The sequence below is a fragment of the Mus caroli genome, chromosome 10, assembly GCF_900094665.2.
Source record: "Mus caroli chromosome 10, CAROLI_EIJ_v1.1, whole genome shotgun sequence".
NCBI lineage: Eukaryota > Metazoa > Chordata > Mammalia > Rodentia > Muridae > Mus > Mus caroli.
Window position 1 is genome coordinate 79,748,766 of NC_034579.1, and position 18,429 is coordinate 79,767,194.

The following is an 18,429-nucleotide window of genomic DNA, read 5'->3' on the forward strand; positions in this document are numbered from 1 at the left end:
CCTGAGTGAGATAACCTAGTCCCAAAAGGACATGCATGGTATGTACTCAGTGATAAGTGGATATTGGCCATAAAATACAGGTACCATGGTCCACTCCACAGATCCAAAGAAACTAAACAAGAAGGAAGACTCAATCAAGGAAGCTTGAATCTCACTTAGAAGAGGGAATAAAATAATCATAAGAGGCTGGTGGAGGGAGGGAACTGGGAGAGAGGGGAAATGGGGGATTCAGGATCAGGCATGAAGAACAGGAGAGATAGCTATATGGCCATGAAAATGAATGGAAATCTGCAAAGTCGGGGGCGGGGGGGAGACCTGCATCTCTGGGACGAGACAAAGGCCTGGGATAAGGGAGGCTCCCAAGAATCAGTGGGGGTGACCTTAGCTGTGACTCTCTACATTGGGGATGTGGAACCTGAAGAGGTCATCTCCTGTATCCAGAATGGAACTCCAGTGGAGCAATAGAGACACCAACCCACCCACAAAAGTTTCAACTCAAAATTTATCCTGCCTACAAGAAATGCAGGCATAGGGGAGGGAGCAGAGACTGAGTGAATGGCCAACCAATAACCATTTCAATTTGAGACCCGTCCAGTGGGCAAGCACCAATCCCTAACACTATTAATGATACTCTGCTATGCTTGCAGACAGGAGCATATTGTTCTCTGAGAGGCTCCCCCCAGTAGCTGATTCAGACAGATACAGACGCAGCCAAACAGTGGATGGAGCTTGGGAACTCTTAAGGAAGAATAGGAGGAAGGAGATAGAAACTCCACAGGAAGCAGTCGTCGATTTGCATACGGCCCCGCCCACCTCATGCAAGTTCCCCTCCCCTTCCCCTTGGCGCCTGTGAGTGACGTCAGCGAGCGCCCGCGCCTGCGCGCTGTTCTCCTCTGCGGAGCTGAAGAGTAGTGTCTCCCAGCTCCCAGGGATCCAGCCTGCGCCCGGTTCAAACCGAAGATCATGAACCGCAGCCGCCAAGTGACTTGCGTGGCCTGGGTCCGCCGCGGCGTGGCCAAAGAGACTCCAGACAAGGTGAGGCCTGTGTATGGGGAGGTGCCTCGGCATGCCCGTGGGCTCGGACCGGTCTGGAGCAGCACGCGCCCAGCAGGAGCCACGCGATGGGACCTGCCAGGTTGGCCGGGACTGTAGCCATGTGAGGTGTGGCTCGGGTGACCCGGGCGAGCAGAGACCGCGCGCCCCTTCCCTGCCCGGAGCGGGAACCCTGATCCCATCCTCCAGATGCACGAACACGTGGACTTTTTGTGCACAGGGAAGGGGCGGGGGTGTTTGCTTGTTACGAGTTTCTTACAGTGATCCGGATAAAACGTTATGAGGCAGAGAGAACAAGGTGTCAGTGTGACACAGTATGAAGGAAGTCGTACAAAAGCTGGAGACCGTGGCAAAGGAAGACGGTTACTCAGGCGGTTTTGTTCATTACACAGTGTTTTCTGCAAGCCAAGCGGAGCCTGGAGTTCCGGGATATGTTGGAGCGATATAGGGCAAAGCCCTGTTTTTTTGCACTTGACTTTCGGGATGTCAGGGGTTGTAAGTGTCCTAAAAGAAGTGAAGGGGTTGCTATGGGTGTAATTGTCTGGGTAGTGACAACTCGGTATGTGATAGACGTGGGAGTGGCCTCGACATGAATTTACATGCGGTGAGGGATGGAAATACTCCTTATAGGTGTAAATTCCACCAGAGTGCAGGTAGTGTTTAGTCACTGTTTTCTCTGGTGTTTTGCCAACAGTAAGCAAGCAATGTATATTTATAGGATAGGGACAACAATTGCCTTATTAAAAATTCTCCAAAAGAAAATTATTTTCATTTTAAAAGGGTCATACACAGCTTTCGAAGTATTAGGAGAGTCTTAAAAATCCCTAGTTGTCATGCCCCAACCCCAAGTAATACAAATACCTTTATATGTGTGTGTGTGTATGCCCATGTTCATGTGTTTGTGTATGTGACTGAACCCAGCGCTAGCCAATCGAGATAAAGTAGCTGGCCAAGGCACCAGAAATTCTCCTGTCTCTGTAGTCCCTAGTGCTGGAATTATAGGTGTCCCCTACACTACGCCCAGCTTTTGAGTGGCTTCTGGGATGGAACTTAGATCCACATGCTCGCTCAACAAAAGCTTTACCGACTGACCTCTGACCTCCGGCCTTCCCGGGGTTTTTCAGCCTTTAATTTCTGGATCTTTCTCAGGCAGAATTGAATGTCATTCTCAGGGAGATTCTTGTTGTCTCAACGTTTTTGTTGTTGTTTTGGAGACCAGGTCTCACTCTGTAGCCTGCTGTGGCCTCAGACTTAACGGCAATCCTCCCGTGTCAGCCTCCTAAATACTAGAGTTATAGGTGCGAGCCACTGAAGATCTGGAGGCTCTTTAGTTGATTTACCTTCATGTGGAGTGTTGCCATTATGGCCAACCCACACTGCGGGCTTAAGTAAATAAACAATATCCAACTAGTGTTGGCCTTTACAAACTTAATGCAGACGTGTTAGGTCTGGTCTGGTCTGGTCTTTTCTCCAGACAGGGTTTTTTCTGTGTAGCTGTTCTGTAACTCACTCTGTAGACCAGGTAGCCTTAAACTCAGAGAGATCCGATCCGCCTGCCTCTGCCTCCCCTGGGATTAAAGGCGTGTTCCCCCCCCCCCCACACACACACACACATACACACTGCCTTCTTGTTATGTGCCTTAAAGGTACTGAGTCACTGTTTAGGTGAGGGAATGCCAGTTTTGAAGAGAGTGGCCTTAGTTTTGAACTCCATTAGAACAAAAGATAGCCAAATGGGAAATGTTACTGGAAGTGGGGAAAATAGAGCTGGAATTCAAGGTTGGAGTGGGTGGAGGAAGTTGGGGGTTATTAGTTCCCAGAAAGAATCCATTTACATTGGGCAGTGATGCTAGGGGAAAAAAGGCAGAGGACAGATTTTATGTGGTTTGATAGCAAGAGAGGGAGGTGCCCTTGGAGTCTGAGATAGTTGGAAGAAACATGGCGACCACAGGTCTATTTTACAGAAGCAAACCTATTTGAATATTGAGGAAGGCAGAGGAGCAGAGTGAGCATGGCTGCTGAACAGTGGTAGGTGGGCGGAGTCGGATTTCTACAAGCTCCGCCTTCTTAAGTTTAGAGCCTGCATGTATGCGATTTCTTGATGGCTCTTGAGGTTGGAGTTAACATTTCCTTGAAGACTCAGTTCAAAGGCTTCTAATGATGTCCATAAATGTGTGCTAATGCTCTCAGTGTTTGCTCCCTTGTAGGTAGAGCTAAGTAAAGAGGAAGTGAACCGTCTCATCGCTGAAGCAAAAGGAAAGTTGCAGTAAGTCATTTCAAACAGATTCAAAGTGTTGCTGACTGTGGTGAAATCTGTCATGTGCCTGGTTAGGAGGTGCCATCAGGGTGACATCTTTTCCCTTTCTGTCTTCACTCAGAGAAGAAGGTGGGAGTGAGGAAGAAGAGACAGGCAACCCTTCAGAAGATGGCATGGAGAGTGCCCCGACCCAGGCACCGCCTAGGGAGCCCCTGGAGGATGGGGATCCACAAGATGACCGCACACTGGACGATGACGAGCTGGCGGGGTACGACTTAGATAATTATGACGAAGAGGACAACCCAGGTGAGAGGTGGCTCTAGAGCCTGCTGTGCTGTCCCAAAGCTTTCCTCTCTTTTACTCTCCCCGGGGTCGGGTCAGATAACTTGGCTCAAGATTTGGACTTGTTTCCTAGTCTAGTTTAGAAGGAAGCTCTGCTCTGCTAGTCTAAGGTATACATTTGAGATCTAAGGAGACCATCTACTTTATTGCACGTGTCAGGTGAGACCGTCTATAACTGACTTGTGAGCTCTCTGCGGCTACCACACTGTTGCTGGAGAATGAGAAGAGGGAGCCTGGGTGGCAGGAGGGGAAGGAGGTGCAGCCAAGGCATTGAGACACAGTAGGAAGCCCAGGTGAATTACGATACTGAGAACACTGGCAAGGCTGCTCGGTTAGCACAGGAGACAGAGTGATAAATGTAAAGAACTGGCGAAAGCTGTATGGTTTGGTTCCTGGCCTTCTGGTATGGTCTCCAGGAAACATTTGCTTGGAATCTGCAGGGTGAGGAAAAAGGCGGCACTGTTGTCACTCTGAGCACGTTAATAAGCTCTGTAACGTGTCAGTCCCAGCTGCTCTGGAACCTTGTGGGATTCTCCGAATCAGCAACTCCCGACTACAGCATCTGAAAAGCAGATGCGCTGGCACATGCACCATCAGCTCAGTATGGGTTTTGCTGTTGTCTGCAGCAAACTGAAGTCACCACCGCCACTCTGTCCCCTGGATTTCAGTGGGCGAGTGGTGGTCTGCAGGAGCATGCTGTTCCCCGTGTGAAGGAGAGCACACAAGAACCAGAGAGGGCGCTTTCCTAGTTGATGTGTGCTCGGTGTTAATGCTTTGTGCCTTTGGGTTGCTACTGCTAGCAGCTCTGCTCCTCTTTCCTCATGAGGTCTTACCATGCTCAGCTTTACTGCCCCACCCAGTGATGGAGGGGAATACAGTACTGTTGGGCTGTTGGCGCTGTGGAGTCGGTGCTTTGCATAGGAGCTAGGATTTGGTTTGCCTTCCATTTTGGCCCTACCATCTGCCCTCCACCAGCTGGAAATAATGCCATCATAAGTCCATTGTTTAGGTCAGAACTCAGAGATTGTCATCTGGCCACCCATTCTCTAGCACAAGAGCCTTCAAAGGGCAATGTCAGGTCCAAACCATGGCGGCTGCCCTAGGTCCATCAGATCCAAACCATGGGTGCTGCCCTCGGTTCGCTCAGCGCTCCCTTGCAAAGGTAGTATAAAGATTCCCTTTTGGGATTTGTGAAACCTACGATTTAAGTGTGAGAGCGCTGCCTGCATAGCAGCCTGACTGTCTTAGTGTTTACCTAACAACCTGGTTTGCTGATCTCGGGGAACACATTCTTCAAATTACTCACAGCTGCCTCTCCAACACCTTGACTTCTAATTATATAAACAAGGTAGAAAATCTGAACAGAGCTAGAATGCTTCCTAAAAGGGTTACATTCTTGATTTAATTCTTTCATTCAGAGATTGTGACTTCCAAGATTTAGGAATTCATTCCAGATGTCAAATAGAAATGACTTGTAAGTTTGTACAGCTTTCTCTACCAAATAAGAGCAGTATGGTTGGTGATAAAGGACACCCAAGCCAAAAACTAGAAGACTTGGGGTAAAAGTTTTGTCAAGATGATTGTTAATTTTTCTATTTTGATGGATGGATTCTGATTACAGATGCTGAGACCATTGGCGAGTCTCTGTTGGGTCTTACAGTCTATGGCAGTAATGACCAGGATCCATATGTCACCTTGAAAGACACGGTAGGTAAATGTTTACCCACATCAGTTTTCAGATTAATCCTAAGTGTTGAAAATCCTCATGGAACCCCTGCCTCTAGCCAGTGACTGTCTCCTCCCACTTAGGAACAATATGAGCATGAAGATTTCTTGATTAAGCCGACTGACAACCTCATCGTTTGTGGCCGTGCTGAACAAGAGCAGTGCAATCTAGAGGTGCACGGTGAGTAACGGTTGCCCACTGGGATGCTTTCCGTGTGATAGTGCGGCGGACACAAGCCAGGTTTACAGTGATGGCTGTTCTAGGCATGCGTAGTCTAGAAATGGGCCCCTTGGGGAAGGGGTTCTTGCTTTTCTTTGTGTATGAGTGTTCTGCCTGAATGTAACTGTGGGCATTCTGTATATGCTTTGCTCCTTAACTTTCTGTGTCCATGAATGTTGAAGAGCTGTGTTTGTGAGTTGCTGTATTTGAAAGGGAGTCCCTTAAATGTTTGGCCTGCATTGTGAGTCTTCATAAAACTCTTGGAATATTGAATATTTTGGGCAGGCATTTAAATTTCTAAGGACCATTATTTTCCTCCAATGTTGTTTTTGTTTGTTCTTTCTGACTTAAAATCAGCTAGACCTTTAGCTGATAACATCAGTCCTGCTTGTAGGGTGTGGCTTTTGTTTTTAAAGTTTTATTTATTTATTTTATTTATATGAGTACACTGTAGCTGTCTTCAGACACACCAGAACAGGGTATTGGATCCCATTACAGATGGTTGTGAGCCACCATGTGGTTGTTGGGAATTGAACTCAGGACCTCTGGAAGAACAGTCAGTGCTTTTAACCCCTGAGCCAATCCTCCAGCCCAGGGTGTGATTTTTGTAATGAAGAAAGCAGAAAGAATCATTTATTTGGCTGGCAGTGTTCATGGAAAATGCCAGGTGAAAATGTATTAGACTGGACAGACACTGTGGCAGTAATGACGGTGGCATCTCTTTTCAGTGTCATCACCCGTCTTGTTATAATAGTGTTCTGCAGTGGGTGAGATCTCTCTTACTAAAGTCACTCTTTCCAATCTTTTTAGTTTACAATCAAGAAGAGGAGTCTTTTTACGTCCACCATGACATACTCCTGTCTGCATACCCTCTGAGTGTCGAATGGCTGAATTTTGATCCTAGCCCAGATGCATCTACTGGTAATTGGGAAACTTGTTCCTCATGGATCAGAACTGTCACTGAGTGTGTGAAGTGGTACTTAGTTTAATGTCACTTAATCGACTTTAGATAAGCCACTACACTAAGCGATCAAAGATATTATCTTGAAAGCCTAGTGTAAAATGGTATCATGTTGCCAGCTGGAATTTGGGTATCACCTGTCTCAGAACATTCAGTGAGCCAGGTATGGTGTGGTAGTGTAGCATTTGGGAGCCGGGGGGAGGAGAATCTTGAGTTCCAGTTCATTGTGGAATCTTGTCACAAAAACTTTAAAAAAAAAAAAAAATGCAGATAAAGGTAAAAGAGAGGCCGTGTCCTGGGTAAGCAGCTTCTCCTGGTGCTCAGTCTTGACCTGATCCTCTCCCTGCAGAAGTCCACGGAGGACAGGGCAAGGACTGTTGCTTCCCTGTGATACGTGTCATAGCTGAGGCCAAAGGATCAAACCTTTATTACTGAAATCAACAACTCTCAAGCTCAGGGATGGCATGGGAACTGTTAGGCCTGCAGGATCCCAAGGTGGAGGCTGCAGTGGGATTGAGCAGCACTGTTCAAGTCACTCCACGGTGCGATGTCCTAGACTGGCAGGTGCGGGTGTTAGTTTTCTAATGGAAAGGGCACCATCTCTTTCCATAGGGAATTACATTGCTGTGGGAAACATGACTCCTGTCATCGAGGTGTGGGACCTGGATATAGTGGACTCTCTAGAGCCAGTCTTCACACTGGGAAGCAAGCTTTCCAAAAAGAAGAAGAAGAAAGGGAAGAAGGTAAAGAAGTGTGGGTTTTTAAGGGGACAAACTGGGTTAAGTGACTGGAGAGGAAGGTATAAGAACATGTATTGTTGCAATCAGATAGTTTTGGTGGAACAGGACAGGAAGTTACAAGGTTAGTGTAATTTCTGATTTCAGGAAGTCCATGTATTTTCAGGTTGCATGAACCTTGTTGGCAGATGATCCAGGTGGTAAGCCTTCACGTAGAATAGCTATTCTACTCAATGCTAGTTTTGGACTTTAGGTTTCTGTTTACCTGCTTGCGTGGTGAATTCTATTTAGATTTTAAAAGAGGTTTGGGGAGAAGTGAAGGGCAGTGTTGATAGGTTATGAATTGCCGTAGTTTCCTTCTGAAAAAGAATATTTACAATGATGATTATAGGGTGACAGTTTGTGATAGTTTTTTTTTTAATAATTAAAATACATTACAGAGTTCCTCAGCAGAAGGACATACTGATGCTGTCCTTGACCTATCCTGGAATAAGACAGTCAGGTAAAAAGATGGCGTTCACGTGATGTGGTGTCTGCAGTGTTCTCGTTCATTCCTGCACTGTGTGTCTGCTGTGCTTGGGTCTTTGTGTCCATCTTTCCCCCTTTCCTGCATATCACTTGTGGCAGCAGCTGTGCCGTTCAGATTCATCCCCTCGTCCCCTGGCAGACTGTGCCATAGGTGTTGTTCACCTCCCTCCTCCTCACCACCGGGGAGTGTGCACCGCAGTGCCAGTGGTGCTCCCCAGCTGACAGCAGCCTCACTTGATTTCATTTTTACGTATCACCCACTTTTTCATCTTAAACTATGGCCAAATACTCACAGCATAAAACCATCCCTGAACCCTTTAAGTTCAGAGTCGGTACATTGACGTTCTGCAACTGCCACCACTGCCTAGTCTTCCCAGACTGAACTCTGTACCTTATAAATACCAACCCTGCCTTCTCCCGCTTCCTCTCATAGCTGGCCGCCTCTATTCCACTCCCTGCCGAAATGTATTTCAAATGGGTTTTGGTTTCTGTTTTCTTTCTTGGTTTTTTTCAACACATGGTTTCAGTATGTAGTTCTGGCTATCCTGAAACTCACTGTGTAGAGAGAGGCTACTCGCAAACTCCCAGAGCTCCAATTGCCTCTGCCTTCCAGGTGCTGGAGTTAAAGTCGTGTGGGCCATTGTATCTGGCATTGTTTGTTTTTTAAAGATGTAGTCTCACTGTTGCCCAGGTTGTCTCAAACCCTGTGCTCAAGTGGAATTTCTGCCTCAGCTCCCAGAACTGGAACTGTACACGCATTTCTTGGTGATGGATGTTGGGTATCAGTGCTCGTTGACCAGTTATGTATGGGAAGTGTGTTTTTCAAATTGAATTGTAAAAGTATGTCCTGAAGTAATACCTAGCTAGGCATGTGTTTCCCAGTATTCCTGTCATGCTGTGGGTTGTCTTCTCATTCGCTCTGTAAATCATTTTAATGTTGGTAGTTGTGTTATGTGTTTGCTGTTACACCCAAGACACTCCCTAACCCAAGGTCATCAGGATGAATGTTAAGTGCTGTTCTGGGATTTTATAGTCTTAGCTCCCACACTTAAGTCTGCCATCCAGTTTGAGATATGTGGATGCTGAGGTGGAGGCCAAACTTTTTCACAAGGATATTCCACTGTCCTTGACTTGTTCGTTGAAAATGTCATCACTGTCATTCCCCCAGATTGAACTGTCTTGGCATTATTAAAAATCAAAAATACTGGGCTGGTGAGACGGCTCAGCGGTTAAGAGCACTTACTGCTCTTCCGAAGGTCCTGAGTTCAAGTCCCAGCAACCACATGGTGGCTCACAACCATCCGTAATGAGATCCGACACCCCAGCTATATACTACTTAGATATAATAATAAATAAATCTTTTTTTAAAAAATCAAAAATACCAATCACAGAGAAATGCAAAGTAAAACACAGCCACAACCCAGTAGGCAGCAGGTATATAGTTCCAATTCCCTGGGAGCTGAGGCAGGAATTTGTTTGAGCACAGGGTTTGAGACAGCCTGGGCAATACAGTGAGGCTACATCTCAAACAAAGCAGGCTGGAGAAGCGGCTCGGTGGGTAAGAGTGCTTACTGCTCTTCCAGAGGACCTGAGTTGGTCCCGGCCCACGCAGTGGCTCACAACAAAATGCACTTTCTGAGATTTGCTTTTCTCCGGTCAGTCTATAGACCGTCCATCTTGTTGTGATACTCTTAACTTTCCATTAATTTTAAAATAGGGAACTATATGCTTTCCAGTTTTATTATGGGTCCCTGGGTCAGGCATAGAAATTTTAGAATCCGCTTGCCAGTTTCTGCAGATGTTAAGTAAGCTTTTGAGCAGAGCCTGTGTGGCTGAGTCTGTAATCCGCTTGTAGCTCAACCTAGAGGTGCTGTTCGCATCTCAACAAATATTATGTCTTCCAGTGCAGATGGAGAAGGGCCTTTCCACTTTGATATTCTTTCCTTTATTTTGATAATCTTTAGTCTTCAGAGTGTAAGTCTTAAGGTTTGTTTTTTAAATGCCTAATATTTTACTGTTTTGATGTTACAAGTGAACTTATATTTAATGTGCTTTGTTTTTTAAATGACTTCTCTCTTTTGTTTCTCTGTTTCTCAGAAATGTGCTGGCCAGTGCATCGGCAGATAGCACTGTAGCTCTCTGGGATCTGTCTGTGGGGAAGTCAGTAGCCAGGCTTACTGCACATACAGACAAGGTGTGTGACTTAGTGAGCAAAAGGCTTCCAAAGGAATGACAGGTTACTGACTAAAGTAATCTGGACATTCGTACATGGCGTCCTGTGATTGACAAAGTGCTTTCCACAGCACAGTGACGGTCACGTCACATAGCCCTGTGTAATAGATACAATCCTGTGATCTATAGAATAGTAATCAGGAACCTGTGACTTGTTCATGGCGGCTCCTAGGTGGTGGGGGTGGGGTGGAGTCCGGTCCTAACAGTAGTGAGGAAAGTTTGTAGCAGATGTTTAACCATAGAGCTCTGCTCAGGGTGCTGGTGTACTACGAACAGCTGAACTTTGAGACCAATGCATTCTACTTTCCTCCCCTTTCTTCTGAGGGACATAAGTGTTCCACCACAAAGTTTGAAGAATGCTACATTATTCTTAGAAGTGCTAGCCTTTATTTGAGAATATGGTTTCCCTTTTGAGTATTTACTAACTGGTTTCTTGGCCAGGCATAGTGGCATATATCTTTAATCCCAGCTCTCAGGAGGCAGAGGAAGTTCAAGGCCATTAGGCCAGCCAGGTCTATGTAGCAAGTTTCAGACCAACCATGCCTACATAGGCCGTCTCACAAAACAAAACAAAGATTGTTCACTGTCGGAACGTCAAAGGGGAATGCATAGGAGCACTGCCAGTTCTGTCTCACCACACCCTAGCAGTATTACTCAGAGTGGCTCATGATAAATCTTTTTTCTTTCCTCCCTTTAGGTTCAGACTCTGCAGTTTCATCCATTTGAAGCACAGACTCTGATTTCTGGGTCCTATGACAAGTAAGAAAACACTTCTCATACTGCTGTTGCATTGTTCTTGAACTAATTTAAAAGCACTTGGCCTAGGGGTGTAGCTCTGAAAGGCTGTTGCCCAGTGTGCTCAAGACCTTGAGCTCTGTCTGCACCAAGACAAGACGGGGTGCCATCTGATGCTTACACACTCTGCACCAGGACAAGACGGGTGCCACCTGATGCTTGCACAGGCTGTAGTACTGAGGTGCTATGTGTTTAAATTGTACGTGCTGGTTTTCAACCCCAATCCTTCATTCCCCCTAAAAAGAAATATGGTTTTGTCATAATAATCTAATTTTAGGAACTAGCAACTTTATCTGGTTGTAAAAAGATATATGAGTTAGCCAGGGTTTTGTGATAAAAGCAACCCTGCACTCAGTGACAGTCACTTTTTCCTTTTGAGATTCTGTCCATGTAGACTGAGTTCGGTTGCTCAAAGTGGCTTGGTTAGGCTAAACAGAGACACTTGATTCTCCAAAGGCAGATATTCCAAGGCCTTTGAGACTTGCTTCAGGACTAGTACACTTCCTCTCCCTTCCTTCCCCGCTACCCCAGTGTCGTCCCTATGCCACGTGTCACATGGCCTGGGAGATGTGCTCTGCCTCAGAGGAGCATTCCCACATTGCATGGCAGAAGCTATGGGTATACGAGAAATAAACAGCTGGAGCCACTACACAGCTGCAGGGAGCCTGCTCACACGTGCTCCCCTTTTACAGACGGATCTGAGGGGAGGGATGGCGAGTAGAATCAGACCAGTTAGCAGTCTTTGTTTTGATTCCTTATCCTTCAGAGGAGTTTCCGTTTCTAGTTTTCTTAGATGTGATTTGTGGAAATGTGTAGGACAGAATTGGGTCCCTTAGTTCCCAGGCACAGTGACCTGACTAGAGCACGTTGGATCCAGAGTTGCATGGCTCTGAGCTCTTCCTGGGAAAGGGAAATAAGAATTGCCCTGGACTTTGGAAATAGGACTCATCCACAAGTCAAGGTTTTGACCTGCAGAAGAAGTAGGCCCTGCTTAGAGCCACAGTGCCTTCCAGTGACAAAAACAAGATCTGCCAGTGAACGGCAGCCAGGGGCTGGAGAGGTGGCTCAGCATTAAGAACAGTTTGTTTTCTCAAAGGATCCTGGTCACTTTCCAGCACCTTAACTCCAGTTCCAGGGGGATCTGATGCCTTCTTTGACTTCTGTAGGCTCTGTATGCATGCACACACCCGATGCACATACATTTATGCAGGTAGAACACTCTCATACATAAATAAATCCAAAACAGAAAACGAAAAGTTGAGCAGGCTAGAGAGGTGACTCGGTTAGTAGGCTCTGCAAGAGGAGCAAGTTCTCCTAAGTTCACCCCTAGCACCTACGTCACATGGCTCACAGCCAGCTGCAGTTCTCACCCCAAGGCTTCCATGTCTTCTGAACCACATACACACACAACACAGTAGGACTTTTGTTATTATTTATTTAAGTTTAGAACCTTAAAACAAGCTTTAAATAATTGAATTCTGAACTCACAATGCTGCTCTGTTACCATTTCACTAAAATAAACGTAACCCTAGCATGCAATGTGTGCAGATCGGTGGCTCTGTATGACTGCAGAGATCCCAGCCAGAACCACCGCCAGTGGCGGTTCAGCGGGCAGATCGAGAGAGTGACCTGGAACCACTTCTCACCGTGTCATTTCTTGGTAAGAATATGCATTGTTTTTTCTAATTCCATTATAGAGAGATTGTCTGAAAAGCATTTTCTCTGCTAGTGTGATGTTTCTGGGTCTTAGAATTGAAAAACTAAAGTGTGTTGCTTAACAATACAAAAAAAACTTAGTAGTTTGTGAATTAGCTAATTTTCAACTATTCCATTGGGCTACATATTTTTTTCTATTTTTAAATCATTTTACTACTTAAACTATTTTTGAAATACTAATCATAGTAATATTCTAATCATAATAATATTCTGCTGTCTCAAGGTTTTGATACAGGATCGTGGTAGCCCAGGCTGGCCTTGACCTTGCAAATCCTCCTTCTACCTATTTTTGGTGTTTTTTTAATGGCTAAATCAGTCCAAAAGATTGTTAATTCCTTATGTGTAGATTAAACTTGAGAGATGAGGATTGCCAGTGATTATTAGCACTGTCTACCAAATGGGAAGAAAGTAAGGCTTTTCTAAACACTCACTAACATCAGCCAAACAGAAATCAGTCCTAGTGTTGCAAGGGATGCCTGTCTCCCACCACTGCTGTATTGGTGCTGCTCTGTATAGAGCTTTAGGTCTCTCTCATCTGTCTTTGCTCTCTGCTTCTTAAGAACATTAACAGCTTATTTCCATGTCACTCCACTGCTATGGCAATATTGAGACCTGATCTGACCATGCCACTCTTAAGTTCCTTACTGGTTCCCAACATCCATCTTCCTCCCTCCAGCTGCCTCCTCCTCCTGTGTGCTCCTCAGCTCACCAGCACTCTGGTACCAGCCCGATGCTCTTCAGTTACACACACACACACACACACACACACACACACACACACACACACACACCATGTTCCCCTTCTGCCCTTGGGCAGTGACTGCCATTTCTGTGTTTCCACAACACCAACCCGGCTCTTTCCTGCTTCATGAGCATAGCTCATTTAAAAGTAAGTTCTTGTGTTCAAGTCACAGATAAACAGCTCTTAGTGCAACTTATATACTCCTCCATTGCCATATTGTAGTGTTCCATACCATCATCTTACCCATCTTTCCCTCTGCAGGCCAGTACAGATGATGGCTTTGTATATAACCTGGATGCACGTTCAGATAAGCCAATTTTTACACTTAATGCACACAACGATGAAATCTCTGGTGAGCACAAATGATGTTTCTTTCAAATGCATTAAGTTATGACAAAGTAAATCTAAATCTCAGGCAGTAGCTCTTGAACTTATCTTCCAGGTCTTGATCTGAGCAGTCAGATCAAAGGCTGCCTTGTGACTGCTTCCGCTGACAAATTTGTGAAGATCTGGGACATCTTAGGAGATAGGCCAAGTCTCATTCACTCTAGAGACATGAAAATGGTGAGCACCCTGACGTTTTTCTGTTTCTGACCTATCCACTTGCCTTTTCCTGGGAATCACTGCATCCAAGGATATGTTGGTTAATTTTGAGCTAGTTAAGTTTGCTGGGAGTTACTATCTGAATTCTTTCTGGTTTACAAGTTTAATAGTCACTTGATAGGACCAAGGAGAATGGGGAAAGGACGTAGGGAGTAGCCACATCTTATCTGTAACTCAGAGCTGCCTCTGGACATCTTGGAAGTTGAGGCACTAAAACTATTGGGGGCTCTTTATTTACTTCTCATGACTAGCTCTGTCTACGTCGAAGTTGATGATATATACGTGAGCCAAACATTTAGAATAAGTAGTAGTGTTCAACATTAGACAGCAAGTACTGGCTAAGAACAAGTACTGACTATGTAGGGCACTGAGTTACATGAATAACATTAGCAGCACAGGAGAGTATCACAGAAGTTAAAACCATGTGTGCATTCACTTAGCTTAATGAAAGGCGGGCAGGCGGGCCATGAAGCTTAGTTCTTCCCAGGCGCACGCATGTGCGTGCTTGCGTGCGTGTGTGTCTGTGTGTGTATACATAAATATACACACACATGTCTACACACATATGTATACGCACATACATGACTACTTGATTCAGTCCTTATCCCGAATGAGTTATCTCACTGAGGGGTTTTGCCTTTCTTATTTTATCTTTCTATAATGCATAATTTTTACCTATAATAATGTTTACTTATAAGGGAAGCTATAGAGATGGCACTTAGCTGCTAAGGCTGGTAGCCATGTTGTAAAAGGAGAGCCAACTCCTGCAGGTGATCTTCTGGCCACACCCGCCCATCCCGCACATAGGATAAATGTAATGTCTGCGGGTGCTTTCAGGGCTGAGGATACAGCTTGGTGGTAGAGCACCTGCCTAGAAATCTCTGCTCTCCATCCTGCTACATACAAAGAGACTGTTTAAGAAGAAAGACTTAATAGTGACCTATGTTATTACTGTTAGTGTTTGAAAAGATGAATAACGTTTCTGGGTGTACACAGCAAATTAGGTAAGAAATTCTTAGACGAATGAGACCTACAAACATAGTGCCATCGTGACCAGCCTCATGGTTCATCCGAAATGCTGCACTTAATCTAGCTTTGAGTAACCGATCAACTGTGTTTTTAGAGAGTAGTGGGGTCAGGTTAGAACTCTCTAGGACAGAAATCACTGACTCTGTTCTTTTCTCCCCAGGGAGTTCTCTTTTGTTCCTCCTGCTGTCCTGATTTGCCATTTGTTTATGCCTTTGGAGGACAGAAAGAAGGGCTTCGGGTTTGGGACATAAGCACTGTCTCTTCAGGTAAGAACCTCCAAGCGCCTGCTCTTTCTGAAAGCATAAGGACTAAGAACAGGGCTAGGATGTTACATAGATGGCAAAGGCATGTCCAGTGCGTATCCTGTAATCCTTACTTAGAAATGGGGGTGGGCACAGGTAAGCTGTCCTTATGTAAATAGTTCTTTAATTATCTTAAGATTGAAAAGCTTCTAGGAAAGCTGAAGAAAATGTAGACATCTCAAGGAAGAGCCTTCCCCGTTGTCCAGTACCTCAGTGTGTTCCTTCCCCAGCCGCTACAACTTCCCCTGCAGAATAGTAAGCATTTACTATCTTGAGGTTGTCCAGTGTGGTCTGTAAACAGTGTCTCCACTAAGTCCTCCCTCCCAGAATTTGTAAGTATGTATAGATTATATATGTGTGGTCATGATACAGAGGGGAAAAGAAAACCTGAAGCCGAGCCCTGCTCCGAGGCAGATTAGAAACAGTAGAGCAGGCCCAAGAGAAGTACAAAGAGAAAGCTAAACTCAGTGCATTAATTCATCAGGCTTCCAGGTTGGCTACGTTCTCAGTATTAAATATGTTTTCATCTCACAGCAGACCCTTGTTTTATACTGTAGTCTGTCTGTGCTCTTACCTCCTTGTCTCACGGTTTCTTTCAGTAAATGAAGCATTTGGAAGACGGGAGCGACTCGTTATTGGCGGCACGAAAGGTTTATCTGTTAGCGGCCCCTGTGGGAGCAGGAGTCCACAGCAGACACCAATGGAGTCCTGACAAAGATCAGTTTCCTGCTGTGCTTACCTTAACTCCCTTTCAAAAGACTGGCCTAAAAATGTCCACGTATATCTACAACCATAGATGGAAATTCAGGTCCTGTTGCCATCCTTTCTGCAGCCTTGGTGGCAGTCCACAGCCTTTGGGCTGCCTTCTACTGGGTACTGTACAGAGTTCTTGCCTTTCTCGAAAATACAAAGTTTTTTAAAAACGATTCCTTAAACAGGCCATCTGACCTTTGGAACTCTAGGCTTATAAAATACATGGTAACTAGAGAGTTTTTGATACGGGTCTTGCTGTGTTAGCCAAGCGCTGGTGTGGTGGCTCGTGCTTGTCCCAATCCTGGGGAGGAGAGAGACAGGCAGATTCCTAGGACCCGTGGCTGCCCAGGGAATCTCGCCTGTCTCCATCTTCCCAGGCTAGGATTACCTATATGCATGGTAGGTTCAGGCCCTCGTGTTGGCAAATCAAACATTTCACTAACTGAGCAGTGTCCCTAACCCATTGATAAATGTGATCCCTAAAAGTATTTTCACCTTTTGAATGTTAATCATATTTTGACAATTTTTGGTTTTAAACTTCCATGTTTTCAGGGATATTTTGTTTAAAATGTCAATATTTTTTAAATGGGGATTTTGTTCATACAATTTTCTATGATCAAAATATTTTACTAAATAGACAACAAACTGTCAGAGTAATACATAACCTTGTAAGTTTTGGTCCCAGTACATTCTCTCATCTATTTACTTCAAATAAACTTGAACTTGTCAAGCCCATAAAGCATTCTGGACTTAAGAGGTCTAAAATTAGCAATCTCACACTGCCTCACAGAAAGGCTGTCCACTCCCTCCTCCCAGACTCCACCATTACTAAGCTGATTTCCCAAGTTTTAGGATGTTGGTACTTTTAGAAGAGTAAACTGTTCTATTTGTCTTTGAAATTCACCTCACTTTGACTTCACTCTATTTTCAGAATACCAGGGCATTTCTCAAGTCTGATCAGAACTTACTTAGTCCTTGTAAGCTTCCAAATTAGGAACAGAAGCACCTGAGTGGTTTAATCTGTTTCCCACACAATGACTCTTGTGGCAGATAACTGGGAAAACACAGAATGCAGATCTTTGTCTGACTGACATTTATCTAATTCTACATCTTAAAAACCTACCCTCACTCCTGTCATGCTTCCTACAAGCTGTCACTGCGAAGAGAAAATTAACACGTAATGTGCTTTCCCTTCTTGGTAAAGCCTGAGGATGGCTTTGACCTTGAAATTAAAGTGCCTGCTCTGCCCTGTATTTCAGACCTAGGACATGGTTTTCCAGACCAGGTCTATTCATCCTCAGTGTCCAGTTGTCTTTACAGAGCTAGGATTACGGTGGGCTTTATGCCTTCTCTTGCCTCAGACAGGACCTTTGACTCCTGTTCCTCTACTTATATTGTACATACAGTAGCATGCAGCAAAACAGTATGCAGTCAATGACAAGGGTCCCATGGATTATAGTGGGGTTGGAAAAATCTGATGAGCAAGTTACAGTATAGATACCCTAACATTCTAGCACAAAGCACTGCTCATGGTTTTGTGCCTGATACATACACTATAGTAACATATGGTATTACTTGGGGGTAAAACCACATGGCAATGCTATACCTCAGCCTCCCACACCAATGCCGAGGCCACACTGGATGACGGTCTCAGCCATCTGGTTTTGTGTAAATACACTGCTGTTGCAAAGCATTGCATTGCCTAGTGACATGAAAAGAACCTGTCTCACTATAAGCAACATGATCATAACACTGCTTTAGCATGACTCAGACATAGGCACTGTGTTTGTGGGGCTCCTATGTAAAATTGCAACTGGCTTCAGACACCTAGACTGACTAGACACCTGGGGCTTCATAGACCTCAAGCAATATTAATGTGAAGCCAGACTTTGGAGGTCCTAAACAATATTGTGTATAAACAGGCCACTGCAGATTACTAAGCAGTCTCTCATTCCTTCTACAATGCCTCCAGATTGCTGCCTCTACATATGGTCTTGTTCTGTGTTTTGTCTTTTGATTTAAAACAGGGTCCTATTGTCCAGGCTGACCTTGAACTTGCTGCAATCATCCTGTCTTAGTCTCCTAAGTTTTAAGATTACCAGCTTGTGTCACAATGCCTAACATGGTTTCTGGGCGGGAAAAAGTGTTGTCTGAGGTCTGTGGCCTAAGACCCTTCAAGTGTATATACATATGAAAGAAAAACTAAGGAACAACAAAAATAACACAGGTGCCATTCCACCCACTGACTGGTGGCAACCAAATCTACTACATTAGCTGCCTTTCACACTGTTCACCGCTGAAGGTTGTTCTGAAAGCTGTTCCTCCCACTTCTCAGAGGCGTGCTTAGACAGTGGCTAGGCCACTTCTCAGAGGTGTGCTTAGACAGTGGCTAGGCCACTTCTCAGAGGTGTGCTTAGACAGTGGCTAGGCCACT

At 45.0% G+C, this 18,429-nt stretch overlaps 1 protein-coding gene across 1 annotated transcript; it reads left to right on the forward strand.

Moving 5' to 3' along the window:
- The first annotated feature begins 851 nt into the window (after window positions 1–851).
- Pwp1 (PWP1 homolog, endonuclein) lies at window positions 852–16,734 on the forward strand. Its single transcript, XM_021173870.2, has 15 exons — window positions 852–1,035; window positions 3,261–3,319; window positions 3,432–3,616; window positions 5,274–5,359; window positions 5,462–5,558; window positions 6,408–6,518; window positions 7,171–7,301; window positions 7,736–7,797; window positions 9,921–10,017; window positions 10,753–10,814; window positions 12,399–12,510; window positions 13,570–13,660; window positions 13,751–13,872; window positions 15,101–15,206; window positions 15,842–16,734. Exons 1-15 carry the CDS (start codon window positions 964–966, stop codon window positions 15,952–15,954), a joined length of 1,506 nt encoding a protein of 501 aa, XP_021029529.1. The 5' UTR covers window positions 852–963; the 3' UTR covers window positions 15,955–16,734.
- The last annotated feature ends 1,695 nt before the right edge of the window (window positions 16,735–18,429 follow it).